This window comes from Myxocyprinus asiaticus, chromosome 37 (assembly GCF_019703515.2).
Source record: "Myxocyprinus asiaticus isolate MX2 ecotype Aquarium Trade chromosome 37, UBuf_Myxa_2, whole genome shotgun sequence".
NCBI classification, from domain to species: domain Eukaryota; kingdom Metazoa; phylum Chordata; class Actinopteri; order Cypriniformes; family Catostomidae; genus Myxocyprinus; species Myxocyprinus asiaticus.
In genome coordinates, this window is record NC_059380.1 from 18,886,409 (window position 1) to 18,906,068 (window position 19,660).

A 19,660-nucleotide genomic window follows, 5' to 3' on the forward strand; every position below is an offset into this window, starting at 1 on the left:
TAAATATACAACAAGGGGATGCATCATAAATGAAAAATAAATTACTGTTTATTTAAAATCAACTCAATAAACAAGTTAATAATATGGGGTTTCCTTATAGCTCTTGCAGTCTATGATATTTTCTGACGAGAAGATAAAAGTCATACAAAGTTTAAAACATTACTCTTTATTACCAGATTCAATGGGATGGGAAAAAAACATAATGACAGAAATATTCACAAAATTATGAATTGCAAGATATAAAGAAGCTAAAATTAGTGACCAGAAACACTTTGTGTGACTGTAAGGGCAAAAATAAAGCATCACAAACTGCTTGTTCGGAGCATTAAGAAGTATTAGGTAACTTCTGTTTGCAATGCAGAGACTTTGCGGCTGTCAGTGAACGACTTGTACCCGAAGACCGACTCGGGAGGTGAACTAATCAGTTCTGTTTCCTGTACAGAGCTGTCGCCCTGCCAAATGAACGAAACACTAGCACGGATTTGGCACATGCGTGACTGCGACAAAATGAACGAATCACTCTCTGAGACTACTCGTTCTTCCGAGTCATATAAAAGATTAATTAAAAATGAACTAATCGTTCCTGAATGACCCATCATTACAGCGCATTTTTCAAATCGAGGACGAGGGAGAGAGAATATTAACGTTGGTTGCGAGATACAGAAGAATAATAAGAACATACAGAAGGAGAGAATATTTCCACAGCTCCACGAGCTATTTTTGCGATTGGTGAAAACATCATATTTGAAGTAAGTTTTATAAGGTTTAGCATTGGGTTTAGGTTTCCTGAACAACTTTTATAAAAGTTGAGTCGCTGTGTAATTTAACGTTAGACCTTTAGCTCCATTAACAGACAGTTAATCAGATAAGAGAGATCGGTTCCCAATTTAGCCTAACATACATTATGTTTACATCTGTGTAAAAAAAAAAGAGAAAAAAAGATTTAGATTATTTAGACCAAACTAATTGTTGGTAATTTCACAAATAAAAAAATAATTTTTATCATGTCACGTTTTAAATATTTTGTTTCTACTGCAGCCAGCCGTTAAATGAATAGTTGAATAACACCATTTCCGCACCCTCAAGTAGAAGCATGAATGAAATTTCAGAGCTGCAGAGAAGATAATTTGCGAATAACAACTTAAATTTTGTTTTATTCTTCACACAAAGCCATCACATTTCTTCAGAAGAACTGGAAAATAGAGCACAAGTCATATGACGATGTTTATTATGATGCACAGTTTCCCATTTGACCGTTGATTGATTGAACTTGATTGGTTTTCTCCAGCACTACTCCATCGGGAAGCGAATATTAACTTATTGCCTCATGCAGGAGAATGTCTCTGATTTACTTTTGTCCTTTTTGGAACTTGACAGCCCCTGTTCATTGTACGCATTGTGAACGTTCTTCAAAATGTCTCCTTTTGTGCTGCATGGAAGAAAAAAAGTCATACAGGTTTGGAATGAGGTAAAGGTGAATAAATTATGACAACATTTAGATTTTTGGTCAAAAAACAGTATAATTCTAATAAGACTTTCACAACACCTAATCAGATATCTATATTTCTGAATTATTAGAGTGCTCATATCATTTTTCTTCTTGTCAGCCCCATTGAATTTATATTGAAATTAATACAAATGTTAAAAATTCTTGTGTCTCTCAGCATTCACCTGGGATCACAGAGGTTAATGCATTCTGTGGGAGCTCTGACCTTGGAATAAACCAGCCAAAGGAAATATGGCCATGGAAGAGGTCTCAGCCAAAGGTAAACAGCCATAAGCTGTCTTTATTAAACACAGAGGCTACTCATAGTCTTATATTTCATCTCTAGGCCTGACAGGAGGATGTGAGATAACTGGCAACCCTAGCGGGTTAATCCATGCCGACACTGAAACAAAAAGATCCCTGCTGTGGTGTATTTAGTGTATGGGACATTTGCCCCATGCCTCCAGCAGATTTATCTACATATTTATGAAATTTTCCCCCCCAAATTAATATGTTTTCCAATACGAGATTTGCCAACTGTACAGTGCATCATTATGTACAGTACAAAATGTCCATTAACACTGCAATAGTCATTTTCATAATCAGTATTTTTGTTTTGTTTTCCAGTATAAATAGCTAAATATCCTTAAAACAAGATACATTTACTTTATCTAAGCAATATGATGTTAGATAATAAGATTGTTTTATACACAGTGTATAGAATGTACAGCATATATAAGAACTTTATACTTATACTGGGCAGGGCCTCCTTTTGCACTCAAAACAGCCTCTATTCTTCGTGCTACGGATTCCACAAGATGTTGGAAATTCTGGTCCATGTTGACATGATTGCATCACACAATTTCTGCAGATTTGTCGGCTGCACATTCATGCTGTTAATCTCCCATTCTACCATATCCCAAAGGTGTTCTAATGGATTCAGATCCTGCGACTGGGAAGGCCACTGAAGAACAGTGAACTCATTGCCATCTTCATGAAACCAGTTTGAAATGAATTTTTCTTTGTGCTCATGCTAGACGTAGCCATTGTGGCCATGAGGGGATGCACATGGTCAGCAACAATACTCAAATAGGCTGTGGCATTCAAGCGATTCCCCACACCATTACACCACTGCCACCAGCCTGGACTGTTGATACAAGGCAGGTTGGGTCCATAGACTCATGCTGTTTGTGCCAAATTCTGACCTTACCATCTGTGTGCCTCAGAAGAAATCAAAATTCATCAGACCAGACTACATTTTTCCAGTCTTCAACTGTGCAGTTTTGGTGAGCCTGTGCTTACTGCAGCCTCAGCTTTCTGGTCTTGGCTGACAGAAGAGGAACCCGATGTGGTTTTCTGCTGTTGTAGCCCATCTGCCTCAAGTTTTGGTGTGTTGTGCATTCTGAGATGCTATTTTGCATGCTACAATTGTACAGGGAGATTATTTAAGTTACCGTAGCCTTTCTGTCAGCTCGAACCAGTCTGGACAATCTCCCTTGACCTCTCACATCAACAAGGCGATTCCTTCTGCAGAATTGCCACTCACTGGATGTTTTTTGTTTTTGACACCATTCTGAGTAAACTCTAGAGACTGTTGTGTGTGAAAATCCCAGGAGATCAGCAGTTACAGAAATACTCGAACAAGCCTGTCTGGCACCAATAATCATACCACAGCCGAAATCACTGAGATCACATTTTTCCCCATTCTGATGGTTGATGTGAACATTCATTGAAGTTCCTGACCCCTATCTGCATGATTTTATGCACTGCACTGCTGCCACACAATTGGCTGATTAGATAATCGCATGAATAAGTAGGTGTACAGGTGTTCCTAATAAAATGCTCAGTGAGTGTATATAGTTAAGTTAAATTAGTTTAACTTAATTAAAGGCCGAGAAGCCATCACTTAATTGAAGGTTAAGATCAAGTGGGGTAGTGGTAGCTCAGTGGTTAAGGCTCTGCATTACTGATCAGAAGGTCAGGAGTTCAAGCCCCAGTACTGCCATGATGCCACTGTTGGGCCCTTGAGCAAGGCCCTTGACCCTATCTGCTCCAGGGGTGCTGTATCATGGCTGACCCTGCACTCTGACCCCAGCCTAGCTGGGATATGTGGGGGAAAAAAAAAAAAAAAGAATTTCACTGTATATGTGTGATAAATAAATGAAATTATATTAAAAAAAATTAAATTAAGGCTTCTTGTTTTTTTTTTGTTGTTTTTTTTAAAGCATTATTCTATCAATATTAGCTAGGTTTAAACTTAAAACAAGAAAACAAATGTGTCAATGGGGAATGAAAAATAAACTTAATAAAGTCTTAATAAATTTTCATTTTGCATCTTATGTAAATTTTATCTTGTTTTAAAGATGTGTAGATATTTTTACTGAAAAAAAGAGACAAAAATATTGATTAAGAAAATAGCTTTTTGCACTGAAGGTTGGTATCAGCACTTTATGGAGCTACATGCAATAAAAAAACAAAAAAACAAAACATTAGATCAGAGGAGAATTTGTATCACCAGAATGCAATAAAAACAAAATACAGTTTTTAAATGATAATGTTATTTATTGAAACAAAAAAGTTATCCAATGCCAACTGGGTCTGTGTGAAAAAGTATTTGCCCCCATAGTTACCAAATCCCCAAATCTGTGAAACTGCATTCATAATGGAGTTCAGCTGGACTAGACACACCCAGGCCTGATAACTGCCAGCGCTGTTCAATAAAATCAACACCTAAATAGAACTTTTTCAGCAGCATGAAGTTGGCTAAAAGGTCTCACCCAGTAGCACACTATGCCAAGGTCAAAAGACATCCCAGAAATGATGAGGAAAAATGTGATTGAAATACATCAGTCTGGGAACAGTTACAATGCTATTTCAAAGGCTCTGGGACTCCAAAGAACCACAGTGAGAACCATGTTCTCCAAATGAAGAAAACTTGGCACAGTAGTGAACCTTCCCAGAAGTGGCCGGCCTTCCAAAATTCCTCCAAGAGCACAGCGACGACTCATCCAGGAAGTCATAAAAAAGCCAAGGACAACATCCAAGGAACTGCAGGCCTCTCTTGCATCAATAAAGGTCACTGTTCATGACACCGTTGTCAGAAAGACACTGGCCAAAAATAGCATTCATGAAAGAGTGGCGAGGTGAAAACCACTGCTAACCCAGAAGAATATTAAGGCTCGTCTGAATTTTGCCAAAACACACCTTTATGATCCTCAAAGTTTTTGGGAGAATGTTCTGGGGACTGATGAGTCAAAAGTGGAACTGTTTGGAAGACAGGAAATCCCGTTATATCTGGCGTAAAGTAAACACAGAATTCCACAAAAAGAACATCATACAAGCATGGTGGTAGTTGTGTGATGGTGTGGGGATGCTTTTCTGCTTCAGGGCCAGGGTGACTTGCAATAATTGAGGGAAACATGAATTCTGCTCTCTACCAGAAAATCCTAAAGGAGAACATCCTTTCATCAGTCCGTGTGTTGAAGCTCAAGCACAACTGGATTATGCAGCAAGACAATGATCCAAAGCATAGGAGTAAGTCCACCTCTGAATGGCTCAAAATAAGCTAAATTCAAGTTTTGGAGTGACCTAGTAAAAGTCCTGACTTGAATATGATTGAGTTGCTGTGGCAGGACCTTAAGTAGGCAGTTCGTGTTTGAAAAGCAATGTGGCTGAACTAAAGCAGTTCTGCAAAGAAGAGTGGGCCCAAATTTCACCACAGTGTTGCAAAAAACTGATCTCCAGTTATTGGAAGTAATTTTGACTATTCCCTCAATTTGTAAAAACAATTGTGTGAACAACAGTATTGCACTTACAATGGAAGTGCTGTTGATAGTGCATCAAGTCGACATTTTATGTCTGTAAAGTTTTGTATTGCTGAGTGAAACAGAATAGAAAATGTAGGGCGAAATTAACTGGATACAATTTATTGGAGTTGATTGGATAATGAAAAGTTGTCTATTTGACCAGTATTTGGAGGGAAGCAGATGAAAAATAAAAGGGCTTTATGATGTCAGCCGGCGGGGAAAGTCATTTTAGCAGTGTGTAATTTTTCAATGTTTAAATAATTTATCTTATCCCAGCCAGACTGATCTCACAGTAACTTCTTAAACAGTAGGTTAACCTTTCTTGATCTAAACTCTGTTTGTGCTTTCTGAAATTCAAAGCACTGCCACCAGTGGCTGAAGCGGGAAGTGTTTTTGAACGCAAGTGTGAGCTCAAGTTTCCAGGTGAAATCCCCACAGAGAGCTGCCAAAAGAGAGTTGTAAAGTGAGTTGTTTTAGCTGTAAATGTGAAGAGGAATGCATCATTTTTAAACTCTACCCTCAAACCCTAAACCTAACTGTCAGTGGTGTAAAAATGTTATCTTAGAGCAGAAATGGAACCTCCCAATAACGCTTGTTAATGAATACGCAAACACGATTAATTCCTGGTTTAAACATGGGACAAGGACCCTGTTCTCCCACTTTGGCAACACAACGCATATCGGCCACGACACAGGAGAAGGTAAACACATATGAATTGATGCATAAATGTCTGATGGAAGACACTGCTTGTCAGTATTAGCAGACTTTCCATGTTGTCTCATCTTAATTTGCAGAGACCATTGTTAGCCTTTAAGAGTTGATTTCCTTGAAAACTGTAGACTCTGCATCTCTGTGGTGCTATAAAATTATTACTTGGATTGTTTGAGCGATCCAGCCAGTCTGACACAGCAACATTGACAACATTAAAACAGTGGTGTTAGTTTGGGGTGAGACTATCTCTTTGTTCAATCAATGGCAGATGGAGTATCCAAAAAAACTGTTTGAAAATTTTTTTTTTCATCACTAAAGTTGTAGACAGCTAGCTTCTCCGCTGGTATGTGATGTCAATAAACAATGGTATGACTCAAGCATGTCTAACATACTTTCTGGTAAATCTAAGGATCTCCAAGGTGTTCTGACTTTGTTCAAAGTCTGAAATCCTGACCACCTAGAAGCTTATGCAACAACACAGTACATCCAGACATAAACGTGAAACAGTGTGTGTCATCTTCCAAGTACTGCTTTAGTAAAGCTTTTATGGTAGTAAATCCATCTGGAATGTATGAGGTCACACTAATTATCTTTGGTTTATTTATTTAATACAGTGTCTTTGGCCACGGGTTTCGATATTTGTTTTGGTAGTCCACAGGGCCAGTTTGCTCAACAGCAGTGTGGGATGCTGAACTTATTCTGACTGACAGGAAGCTGTGGCTTACTCATACATTCAGAGAGATTAGCAGGTTTGACTTTTCTAAATTTTACTTCCCTAAAAGTGATTCACACAAATTGTCTTGTTGAATCCAAGTGTTTTATACACTGTCCACTGATAACAGCTATCTCTGTAAAAATGCCCTGGCATCAAATTTCAGTAGCATTAAATTTAGGTCTTTTTTAGACCACCTACACACTTGAGTTTTCACTGTGCTAGAGAATGCTGCGAATCAATTCAGCTCAAATGGATGGTGCAATTTAAACACAAGGACAAGGAAAAAAAGAGTTTGTGTAAGTGACATGACCAACTTTTTTGCTGCAGTGTACCTTGACCAATGACATTTTAATCCATATCTTTAGAACCTCTCTTGACCAATGAAAATTTCAGACATGTTGGTCCAGTTGTGCTTACAGAAATCCAATTTGCTGTATTCCCTCTTGATTTTAAACTAACACTGCACTTTCCACAAATCTTAAGCGTTCCTATCCATCAAATGCTCCATCGGAGCTTTCTCCAGTGTGCCCTCATTCTGACAGAAGAACTGTAGTGGTTTGAAGAGCTGTTGACTTGGAAAAGCTGCTTAAGTCCCATTCAAAAACATATTTGTTATGCTGTAGGTCAGTGGTTCTCAACCTTTTTTTGATGAATGCCCCCCTACTTCATTTTCTTATTTTAGGCTATTTTTTTGTAGGATTTACGCATTTCTATTTCATCTGAAAAAAAAAATAAAAATAATAAGGTATTTTGCATTAGCCCTTATGAAAATATAAATGTATTTATTTAATAATTTTTATAGTTTTAACAGTGGTATTTGTAACAAGGCCATAGTAAGCACATGGAAGCATGGATCTTCTTCACTATCGTGATAGATGTAGCATGATTTCTATAAAACAAATTATGGCAATTTTTTTAATTAAAACAGCAGGCCTACTCTAAACACATGTAAAAACAATAAATAGAAAAAATAAACATTAAGAAGTTGTAACAAAAATGTATTATATTCCCTCACTCCCCTAATATAGCATATGACAAATTTAATAGAGCTGAAGTAGTGATATGATAATATGTATTATGAATATATTTCAGCCTAAAGTACAGTTAGTGTTACTATATAGTGAATTCAAGGGTGGTCATGTAGAATTCTGTGCCGAATTCATATGGTTTCCGTGTCTCACGCCGTGTTTCTCACTGGTTCTCGCAGCACTGCAATGATCAGAGGTGCGCGTTTAAGAGCTCAAGACCGGTCTGCGAGTAAAAACGCACCTGCTTTGCACTCGTGCTGCTCTGTCCATTGAGCCGTATCCACCTACAGAGCCATACAGGTGCATTAGTGGAGGTTGTGACTTCACCTGTCTATTTGACACTGCTCAACCAGATACTTCAAATGTGTTGCTAGACTTCAGAATCTGATGAACCGTGGTACAAATGCATACCAGCCCGTATAATGGAGTCTAGTTAAACATTTTAATGCAAACAGGAACTTGATGATAGATTTGATTAACATGATTGATAAATGCACCCCATTTGTAACCTAATGCCCCCCTCTCTACTTATTTGCTCTCAGCGCCCCCTGGCATCCTTTGAATGCCCACTGGTTGAGAACCCCTGCTGTAGGTATTTTCCACACACAGACAAATATATAAACAGTTAACTCTTAGCTCTTAGCTTTTTTTTTTTTTTTTTCAAAGACCTGGAAATAGTAGATCTGACAGTAGTACATCCTGAAATAAGAAGCCTTTGTTACATTAATACCTTCACATTCAATGAAAAGTGAGCACAGACAGTATATAACTGAAACCCATTAGGAACAATATAATCTGAACATTTCAGGAACAAAAGCTCAAATTGAACACCATTTATCATCTATCGAAATAGCACATATGACATTTGCCCGCTCTAATAAGAAGCTGAATAATGTCAGACAAGCAGAGAGTCGATATCTGGTCTCCTCCACATGTTCTGTTGTCTCTTTTTCCATCATCCCTCAATGTGATCAAACCAAAGCCCCCCTGACATTATAGTGGGGATAATTGTGAGCCCATCCTTTGCCTTTTTGCTGCTGATCACTGTGTGAATCACAGCATTTTGTCGGGTGAATGTATTTCATGAGACCTCATTTGCTGTCTTCCTGCCCAGGAGAGTGGTAAAATTAATCTATATCCCTCTTCTCCCTCTTATTTTTCACACCTTCCCCACAATTACAATTTTCGCTTGAGAAAGGAACCAATCAGTGCAATGCATAAGATCCTTTCTGATGAGATCCATAAAGCTGTTGATCCACTTTGATTTACAATGTCCAAAGCATTTGATAATACCAAAGATTTTACACTGTAAGAAATGCATAACTTTTTATCCAGCATACTTTTTTTCAGATACTAAAATATGTTAATTAATTTGAATGTACTTAGAAACCCAAACAGCTAACCACTATTCACTCACATAATTTATGCTGTTGTTATTGTTTCATGGTGTAGAGTTTTGGGATGTTAAAAAAAAATGGTTCAACCAAAAATTAATATTCTCTCATCATTTTCTCACCCTCATGCCATTCCAGATGCGTACGACTTTTGTTCTTCTGCAGAACACAAATGAAGATTTTTAGAAGAATATCCCAGCTCTGTTTGTCCTCACAATGAAAGTGAATGATGGCTAGAATCCAGTCGGTTTTGGGTGATTTTTCTCAGCAAATCATTTTTTACAGTGCAGTGGCATAAAAAGCAGCCCACCTGACATGGTCAACTAAATGGTGAGAAAATATCAGCAACAAGCCAGTAGTTCACTGTTCTCCAGTGCATCATATTAGTTTTTTTTTTTTGTTATAGGCACACATAATGAGTAGCGAGAAAACATCCTGTTATATGATGTGTGTCTGCTGTTTGTCTAATTACAAGCCACCTGCTGATGGCAACCCAGCTTAGGAACCTAACCAATGACTGCTCAAAGGGGAATGTGGCTCAACACATCTTTTTCTCAATAGATTCAGAAGCACGCACCACACTGTCTGTCTGTGAGAGAGGCTTTTGAGATGTATTGAAAAACCACTATATGGGCAGAAGATCCTGCCATCTGTGAAAGCACTTTGCTCATACAATCAATTCTGTTAAACATTCATGAAATCTTTGGCAGCGTATTCTGGTCATAAACATCACTCTGGGTTTCTTTTTTTTTTTTTTTTTTTTTCAGTTGGAGAACTGATGGAGAGAAAGTAAATGCATGAGGAATGACTGGTGTTTTCATGCCCTTTATACAGAACACACATAAGCAGGAACTTAATGCCATCTACATTTTCTGTACTCTGAACTGATCCAGACATTCTTTTCCAACTGCACAGGGAACAATGATCATTTTTCTCAGTCTAACATTTTGGCTTAAATGAGTTCACATCTGAGCAGCTGTAAAATTTTGACACAAATGTAAATTTGACAGTAAAAAATACGGTGACCATGTTTCAGGCATTATGGAACGTTGTGTTGGTGTCTGTACTGTATATTTTACAGTTCAATACTGTATACATGATTAAATTATATAATGTCAATATACCAACATACTGGAACTTTGAAATTCAGTTTTGTACTTTTAAAAGGTACTGTTAACCACCATAGTGTGACGACTCAAATTTCATCAAGATTGGCCCTCCCAGGAGCAATGGCCAATAAATGTGTATAGACAGTGCACAGTGTCACTCACACAAACACAATACACCACATACAACATTAAAATAATGCAATTAACATGAACTAAACAACATAAAATGTAACAAAAAACATCCAAATGAAACATACATTTTTCAAAATGTGATGGGTGATGCAGGGATTTCTGAGAACATCTAATTATTGTTTTTCACTGTAATCTTAACAATAGTTTATCATAAAAGTACACATATTGTCTTGTTATACATAATATAAATACTCATTGTTAATTATATAGTAAATCATACTACATTCTAAAAGATATGTATATGTATATATATTACAATATTTTACCTTAAAAAACTTTTAAATAAAATAGAAATGTTCACAGTATATGGTAATTACCAGTTAACCATTTAATAGTTTTTTACTTTAGCATTTTTTACATTCTTTTTCCATTACAACTATAAACATTTATTTCTACTGTAGGTACTGTATGATTTTGAGAAAGTGTCTTAAAGTATTAGACAATGTAAACCTAGCCTATTGTGTAGCCTATTAGTGAGGTGCCCTTCATTTGGCATTAAAAAGGGATTAAAACATTAAACTCATTTGCATCTTGCTTTCCAGAAATTATGATATGGGAATACAAGCCACAATGGGAATACAGCTTTCATAAGAACATTTCCATATTTTAGGTTGACATTTCTCCATGCAGAATCACAATTATATATCACTATAATGTAACTGTATCGCTATATATAATAACTTTAATTTATCAAAATAATTTCACTCAGTAACTGATATAAAAACTGCAGAGTAGCCAAAGTTACTGTGTCATCTATAAAGAGTCCATTTAAAATCCTGATAACTTAATTATTTCTTTTAAATAATGGAGAAGCAATTATGCAACCGCCATATGAAATGGAAATACTGTGGCTACTGTGATACTTCCCCATATATGCATTCATGCAATATGTTGGAATTCAAATATATGTCATATATAAACTATTTTTGTTCAAGCTGGCATTTTTGAAAAACATTTATTGCATTTTCTAAAAGAAAATTTGATTTAATAACTTAAAAATGTCAAGTGGTGTAACCATCAAATAAAAGGTATTAAAATACTTTCCTTGCACCTGAATCACTTGGGTGTACACTCAATCATGACAAATAAATAAAAATACACATCTTTTAAGGTTAAAGTAAGGTAAGTTATGGTAAGGTGAGTTTTCTTAGGGTTACGGAAATGCCTTGTTGATGAGATGGGTCAACAGAGAATGGCCAGACTGGTTCAAACTGACAAAGTCTACGGTAACTCAGATAACCGCTCTGTACATTTGTAGTGAGAAGAATAACATCTTAGAATGCTATTCTGAGATGTGGGTTGGTGCTGTTTTGGCAGCACGAGGGGGACCTACAGTACACAAAATTAGGTAGGAGTTTTAATGTTGTGGCTGATTGGTGTATCTACATATACTGTATGTATGTATGTATGTGTATATATATATAAGACTTTAAACTCATAAATTGAAAACATGTTCATTATAGTAGTATACAGTATATTCATCAAGTGTGTTTAAGCAATTGTTTGTGCATGCATAGAAGCATTAGAATCTACCACAATTCATAACCTTAGTAGCTAATACAATTAAAAGGATAGTTCAGCCAAAAATGAAAAAAACTCTGATAATTTATTCACCTTCATGCCATCCTATAGAAGTGTATGGCTAAGTTCGGAATTGCATACCCATACTTTTCATACTACTTGTGCAATATCGGTCTATGGCAGAAATAGTAAGAGAAGTACGATAATATGCAATTCCGAACTCAGCCTATGACTTTTTTCTTCTGCAATCTCCACCTTTGACTAGCCAGTAGCTGGCGATATGCACAAAGAATGCGAATCACTAAATAACAAAAGAAGATGAATGTGGAAGTGAAAGTGGAGATTTATATTTTAAAAATAACTTAAGTATTTATCTGTTTCTCACCCACACCTATCATATCGCTTCTGAAGACATGGATTTAACCACTGGAGTTTTGTGAATTTCTTTTATGCTGCCTTTATGTCCTTTTTGGACCTTCAAAATTCTGGCCACCATTTACTTGCATTGAATGGACACACAGAGCTGAGATATTTTTCTAAAAATCTTAATTTGTTTTCTGCAGAAGAAAGCCATACACATCTGGGATGGCATGAGGGCCAGTAAATGATGAGAGTTTATTTTTATTTATTTGTTTTGGCTGACCTATCCCTTTAATTGTTAGGCCTATAGGGGCGTAGATTAGGGGGGATCAAAACAAGCAAGTACAACACACCCCCAATGTTCAAGACAAATCTAGGCCCTTGGGCCTACTCAATTTATAGATTCATATAGCCTATCTAAAAACTGATGAGACAGCTTCAACCTCAACATTTGTTGACATTTTTATACAAATGAAATCATGAAAACTTCAAAAGAGAACCATCTCTGCAGCGCAAGGGGATGTGTGTGCAGTATTAACCCCAAAAACATTCATGAACGCACAATTATAATATTCACCAAAGATTTACGCCATCTGGGCATCTTTCGCAATCAATTTTCAATGTACTAGGATTAGAGATACTATTTGTGATCTCGCGTATAATTTAGGACCATTTTGGAGTGTGCCTATATAAATCCAAATAACTGAGTAACAGACTGCAACTTACTAAGTTGATCATGTGGTGTTACGCACGTCTGCTGCGCTCTCTTGCCTTGCCTTGGTGATAAGAGCATCTGATTGACGAGACTATTGCATCGGACGCTGGCTTCAGTTAAGGTGAACGTCAAACCTCACAGCATCGACTGACATTTGTCTGGACTTAATTTTGATCCATCAGTAGGCTGTCATGATTGACTCGTGCACAGGTGTTGAGTCACTCTGTCCTGCTGAACTGTGACCGAATCTAATGCGCTGAGTATGTGTGCTCGCAAAGAGTCTTTTAGTGACTCATTTTGGTTCATTTTGGAACTGGACTACCAGACACCCGGGACGTGATGATGATGATGATGATTATGCCGCGGATGCATTCAGAGATTCAGATCCTCACAACTTCTTTATTCATAATGCGCAATGTAACTTTATCAGCGAGATGTAACCCAGAATAAACGGCCAGCTTTGAATGAATGCTCCGTCTTTTTCAAACGAGGAACTCGAGGATCAAACAAACACATTTTTAAACCTGAGGATTCTTCTTTTATCCTGTTCAACAGACACTCTCGTACTCCTCGCAAGGATGCCCGATGTCCTTGCTCTTTACATTGGCATGGAGGTGCTCATTGCCCTTACTTCTGTTATTGGGAATGTGATGGTGGTCTGGGCTGTGAGAATTAACCGATCTTTACGGGACACGACCATTTACTTCATCGTCAGTCTGGCGCTGGCGGACATTGCGATCGGAGCACTTGTTATCCCTCTGGCTATAACCATAAGCATCGGATTGAAAACTCATTTTTACAGCTGTCTGCTTGTGGCATGTACTGTACTGGTACTAACTCAAAGTTCAATACTTGCTCTCCTGGCTATTGCTATTGATCGTTATCTGAGAGTCAAGATACCAATGAGGTAACATCAAGATGCCAGTTTGTATTATTTACTTTATTCATTTCACGATGGCATTTTTTCTTTTCTTTCCTTCATTTTATATTCTCAGTTCTGTTTTGACTCTGAGAATATGAAATGCCTGTATTAATGTGTGTGTGTGTGTTTTTTTTTTTTTTTTTTTTAAGTTGAGTAGATAAGGTTATAAGCACTATTTCACAGTTTCGAAATTCAAGCTTAACCCTTGTGCGTCAATTTAAAAAAGTTACTCAAGAGGTTCTTTGAGGACAAAAATGTCTGCGTCAAAAAACTGCCATAATAATATTATATATTAATATTATTTTCCACTTTCAGTGAGTTAATTTTAACCAACATCAGTCCTTATCTTAACTACCAAATATTCATTCATTATCAGGATTTTAACCCTTTAAATGCCAGTTTGGTTATATAATGCCACAGTTGTTTTTTATAAAAAATAAAATAAAATAAAATAAATAATAATAAAAAAAAAAACACAAAAAATGAATTATTTTTCCATATACTAAATGTTAAGGGGATTTTTTTTTCATTTTTTATTTATTTATTTATTTATTTTGATTATCACAGTCTGGGATATGTCAGTGATTAGCAACAACATTGATTTTGATGCATTATTTTTTTGTGCAGTATCAGATTTAAAAAAATACAATAAATAAATAAATAAATAATAATAAAACTCACACTCAGTACCTTTGAGAACAGAAATGTCCGTGTCAAAAAACTGCATAAAAATATTATATATTAATATTATTTTCCACTTTCACTGACTCTGATTTTTTTAACCAACATCAGTCCTGATCATAACTACCAAATATTCATTCATTTTCAGGATTTTAACCCTTTAAATGCCAGTTTGTTTACATAATGCCACTGTTGTTTCACACACACACACACACACACACACACACACACACACACACACACACATACAAAACACACTCTGATATCCATACCAACACACCCACACAATTGGCCTGCAGTGCTCTATAATACAGCAAACAGAAAATAGGAAAAAAGCAAGTATTTGCTCCATAGGCTAAACATGAGAAAAATGGTGCCATCTGGTGGAAAATATTACAAAATTTAAATTTTGAAGCCAGGGCTCTGGAATGAAAGCATAATATCATAGAATTCATGATTTTATGCTTTATTGGCACTGGGATCAAATATTGCAGTTTTAATGGGTTTCAGTGGGGACATTTTTGTCCTTAAGGTCCTGCGTGTAACTATTTTGTGTACACAGTGTATTATGTAAGGAATAATTGACAACGTCATCAATTATTCCACTTATACCATGGTTACCACACCTTAAGACATCATTCAGGGTTTTATCTCAAGACATTTTCTGGTTTTCGTCCCTAAAATGCTCTTGTGAGTGGAACTACTTTCTTCTGCCATGGATTCAGCGTCTTACTTTAATAAACCTCAAGCCTTCGTTGCAATTTCGAAAACATCATGTTAGAACTAGCAACGGAGGCTTGCGCTGCTTTACTCAAGGACTTACTGGAGTAACAAGTTAGTGCATTTGCGTGTGTAAGTTTGTATTTGAGGGATCGAAAGAGAGAAACTCAGAAAATGAGAGAGGGTTAGGGTCGCGCGGTGTTCCACTATAGCTATGTGAGGTTGATTAGGGCGAAATACATTGAAACATTAAAAGATATTTCAGATAATAGAAATTGTTGTATTGATCAAGTCACGGGGGTGGTGCTCTATTCGTCAGTCTCAGTGTGTGTGTGTGCAGTGGCGGATTTAGGCATGGGTGACATGGGCAGTTGCCCAGGGCGGCATCTTGTGGGGGGGGGGGGGGGGGGTTGGCACGAGGCACGAGGGGGCGGCACAAGTGAGCACAAGTTTTATGTGCCATTAAGAAATATACAGAGTGTGGCACAGAAGCATAGTTGGAACTGATGAGGAACTTTTCTACACAATCCCTGACCGAAGAATGATGTTTGATCTGGGTGGATTCGTTATGGGCTGCATAGTTCCTGAATTTATTGCTGGCTATGGAAGTTTCTTTTAAAGTCACCATCAAACCATAACACCTTAATTTCCTGTCCTGCCTTTGATCTCTTTCAGTTTTGTGTAGACGCTGAAGCTGTAGTTCCATGTTTTACAGGGTTTGATTTAAAGCATTGCTACATACGTTGTAAAACCAAACAATATTCAAATATATATAGATGACTCTAAACAAAGAAAGAATAACTAAAAATGACACTTAAGAGAGACTGTTGTGCCTTCTTTCTGTGTCATGTCACAGAGAAAAAGGTCAAATAAAGTCCACTTCATTTATTTCGATGGTAGAATAGGATTCTAACATTCTTAACCTGGTTTGAGTTTGTGTGCGGTAATTAAACTGGACAAGTGCATAGTTAGTTGCTTGTTTGACTTGTGCCAATTTGCCAGCTGAGTGGATGGCATCCTTCACTGGCCTCATTTGTGCTGTCTGAAAAGACCTGCTGCTCTCTGTACAGAGAAGGGATTGTTGATGAATCTGAATGTTGTACGCCCTAGCAGAGTTTTTGTAGTGGATCACTGCCCTTTAATTTCCATACGATTCGTCACAGGGATCTAAATTATTTACTCCATATTTAGAGGCTTTCAGCCATGAATTTGCAGTTCCAAAACAAATTTTAAAGTTAAGACAAGGCACTTCTCTAAGAAAGGAAAAGTTTGCACTTCTTTAAAAATAGGCCTAATTTTAGTCTTTTATGTTTCTGCATCCCTTCATGACCTATGCTTCCTCTTTCCTCAGTCTTATATTGCTAGTATTTTTCTTAAAGTTGCACTCAGTAATTTTTTCCCCAATAAAAATGTTTTACTCCTTAAGGAATTAATTGTAATTTTTAAACATATGTATGAATTCATAGACACCTACATAAGATGAAGACTCCAGTCATATCAGTAACCATATAAAAGCAGTTTTTTTTATTCTACATGGAAAGGGTCCCCTCAAGGGGGGCTGCCATTTTAGGATCACATGACCAGCCGAATACTACTTACTTAATCTCAGTAACTGCCTTGTTATTGGACACATTCACTTAAGGATTAAATTAATTCTGGCTCTCTGTAAATAGTGAATTTCTACAATGGCATCTATAACTAAAAACTATTGATTTTGAATGATGCAGCATCCAGGCCCTAGGGGTCGGTGTAAGTCCAAGATGACATAAACACCAAAATTACTTAGTGCACCTTTAAGGATTGTTCACCCCAAAATGACAGTTCTCTCGTCATTAACTCATAAACACAATTTTTTTAGAAGAATATCTGAGCTCTGTTGGTCCATCCAATGCAAGTGAATAGTGACCAGAATTTTGAAGCTCCAAAAAGCACATAAATGCAGCATAAATGTAACCCATACGACTCCAGTGGTTAAATCCATATTATCAGAAGCGATGTAATAGGTGTGGGTGAGAAACAGATTAATATTTAAGTCATTTTTACTTTTGTGCTGCCTTTATGTGCCTTTTGGAGCTTCAAAGTTCAGGCCACTATTCTCTTACATTGAACGGACCAACAGAGCTGAGATATTCTTCTAAAAATCATTGCTTGTGTTCAGCAGAAGAAATATAGTCATACACATCTGGGATGGCATGTGGGTAAGAAAATGTGAACATTTTCAATTTTGGGCGAACTATCCCTTTAATTGTCCATTTTGAAAGCATTAATTTTTTTCCCACAGCTATAAAAGAGTGGTGACTCCAAAGCGTGCAGGCACAGCTGTTGTGGTGTGCTGGATGGTGGCCATCGTAGTCGGCCTGACGCCCATGTTGGGCTGGAACAATCTGGAGAAGCTACGGCAGACCAACGGCACTCTGGGAGCTGACCTTCTTGTAACCTGTGAGTTTGAGAATGTCATCAGTATGGAGTATATGGTCTACTTCAACTTCTTCGGCTGGGTGCTGCCACCTCTCATTCTCATGTTGCTCATCTACGCTGAGATATTCTACATGATCCACAAGCAGCTTAATAAGAAAGTCACTGCCAACCAGACCGACCCTACCCGATATTACGGAAAAGAACTAAAGCTGGCCAAATCTCTTGCACTGGTGCTCTTTTTGTTCGCTGTTAGCTGGTTGCCTTTGCATATCCTGAATTGCATCACTCTCTTCTGCCCTAATTGTGACAATTCCACGTACCTGCTCTATATTGCTATCTTACTCAGTCATGGCAACTCTGCCGTCAATCCCATTGTTTATGCATTTCGCATTACAAAATTCCGGAATGCTTTCGTTAAGATCTGGAAACAGTATGTGTGCTGCACAGAGGTTACGCGTTTGGATGATCGGCCCAGCCTTCGTAGAGATAGCAAAGAGAGAAGACTGCGGCACAACGACATTTGACTAAACACTAAACAGGGTTTCTAGATGAGAACTTTTTAAATCTATCATTTTAGATGAACTCTTCAAGGGAAATGCAGTCTGAAAAGTAATCTGGCAGTTGTCAGAACTCAGAAGGCATATGCTACAGAAATGGAGAAAAGTGGACGTGACATTAGTGGAAGTGTTTCTTTGAAAAATTCAGTTTTCCAATCAATGGTGCACAGAATAAATGGCATCATTAGTGAGAGACCATTAAATAAATGAAAGTGGCCTCTTTCAGAGAAATAGCCACATGGACCAATTGGCACTCACATCTGTGGACAAATATTTATCATGTTCATTGTGCTCTGACTCACACATTTTAATATGGCTACCATAAAACGGCTTCATGTATTGACAGCAAAAGTTCACACAAAGTTTCAAAGCTGGCTCGGGATGACAACCAACTTCACCACTCTTTTGCTAAGTCAGTTGCATAGCAGTGTCTGCTCATAGACTGGGAACCTTAAAAAAAGGACAATGCATAGTTTTTTTTTTTTTGCTTTTCAAGACTGGTGCAAGTCCTCAGTTTTCAGAGAGGGAAGTAGACCCATGTTACCTTAAGCAGAACTGATCTTATTGGTCCAGATTCAGCAACATGACAGGGATACTTCGTTGTGCTAGAAATGTTTTTGTTCTAAATGAAAAGGTCCAATGTTGTTACAAGTGTAACAAAAATGACTGGAGTGTTACATTGTAATATTTGTTTTTGTGAGAATTTTAAAATATTTTCATGGGGTATTAGAAGTGCAGCCTCGGATCTCACTGCATAATGCTGAAATGAAACAAAAATGTAGATGGATCTCTACACACTTAATATTTAGCGAGCCTGAGAAAAGCTGTGCACCGATAGACAGGAAGGAACCATGAATAAATCTAGATTGAATGATACTGCCTGAGGTCTGATGTGCTTTTCTGCTTAATATTTAAGTGCATTGTTATCATAAATGATGCATAACCTGTGAGCGTAATCACAGTTGGATCGTTCAAATGTTCAAGCCTCCCTTGAGGTGGATAGTCCACCTAAAAGTAAAAATAAATCTCTAATTTTGTCACCCTTATGTTGTTCCAAACCCATATGACATTGTTTCACTGAGCACAAAAGGAGATGATAGAGAGGAAGTCATACAGGTTTGGAACAGGACGAGTAAATTATTATTTTCATTTTTGGGTGAACTATCGCTTTACATTTTAATATGGAAAAGACATTCAGAGCTTTCACTGAAATTGTTTATTCCTCTGAATGTAAGTGGAACTGAATTTGCAATGTTGTCACCAAGTGGTGCTACAACAACTATCAACTTGAGTATGAATCACTCCTGATTTGAATGGACTCCGTT

General features: G+C 37.2%; 1 protein-coding gene across 1 annotated transcript; it reads left to right on the forward strand.

Annotated features, from left to right (window-relative positions):
• Nucleotides 1-12,854: 12,854 nt before the first annotated feature.
• On the forward strand, nucleotides 12,855-19,294 carry LOC127428239 (adenosine receptor A1-like). The gene is made up of 2 exons (XM_051676449.1): nucleotides 12,855-13,944; nucleotides 17,642-19,294. Exons 1-2 carry the CDS (start codon nucleotides 13,502-13,504, stop codon nucleotides 18,300-18,302), a joined length of 1,104 nt encoding a protein of 367 aa, XP_051532409.1. The 5' UTR covers nucleotides 12,855-13,501; the 3' UTR covers nucleotides 18,303-19,294.
• The last annotated feature ends 366 nt before the right edge of the window (nucleotides 19,295-19,660 follow it).

What these genes read in the sequence shown, in the direction of transcription:
- LOC127428239 (XM_051676449.1), top strand. Translation starts at nt 13,502, where the DNA reads ATGAATGCTCCGTCTTTTTCAAACGAGGAACTCGAGGATCAAACAAAC. An exon ending in AGAGTCAAGATACCAATGAG is followed by an intron (nt 13,945 to 17,641) that starts GTAACATCAAGA and finishes TTTTTCCCACAG; the next exon opens with CTATAAAAGAGTGGTGACTC.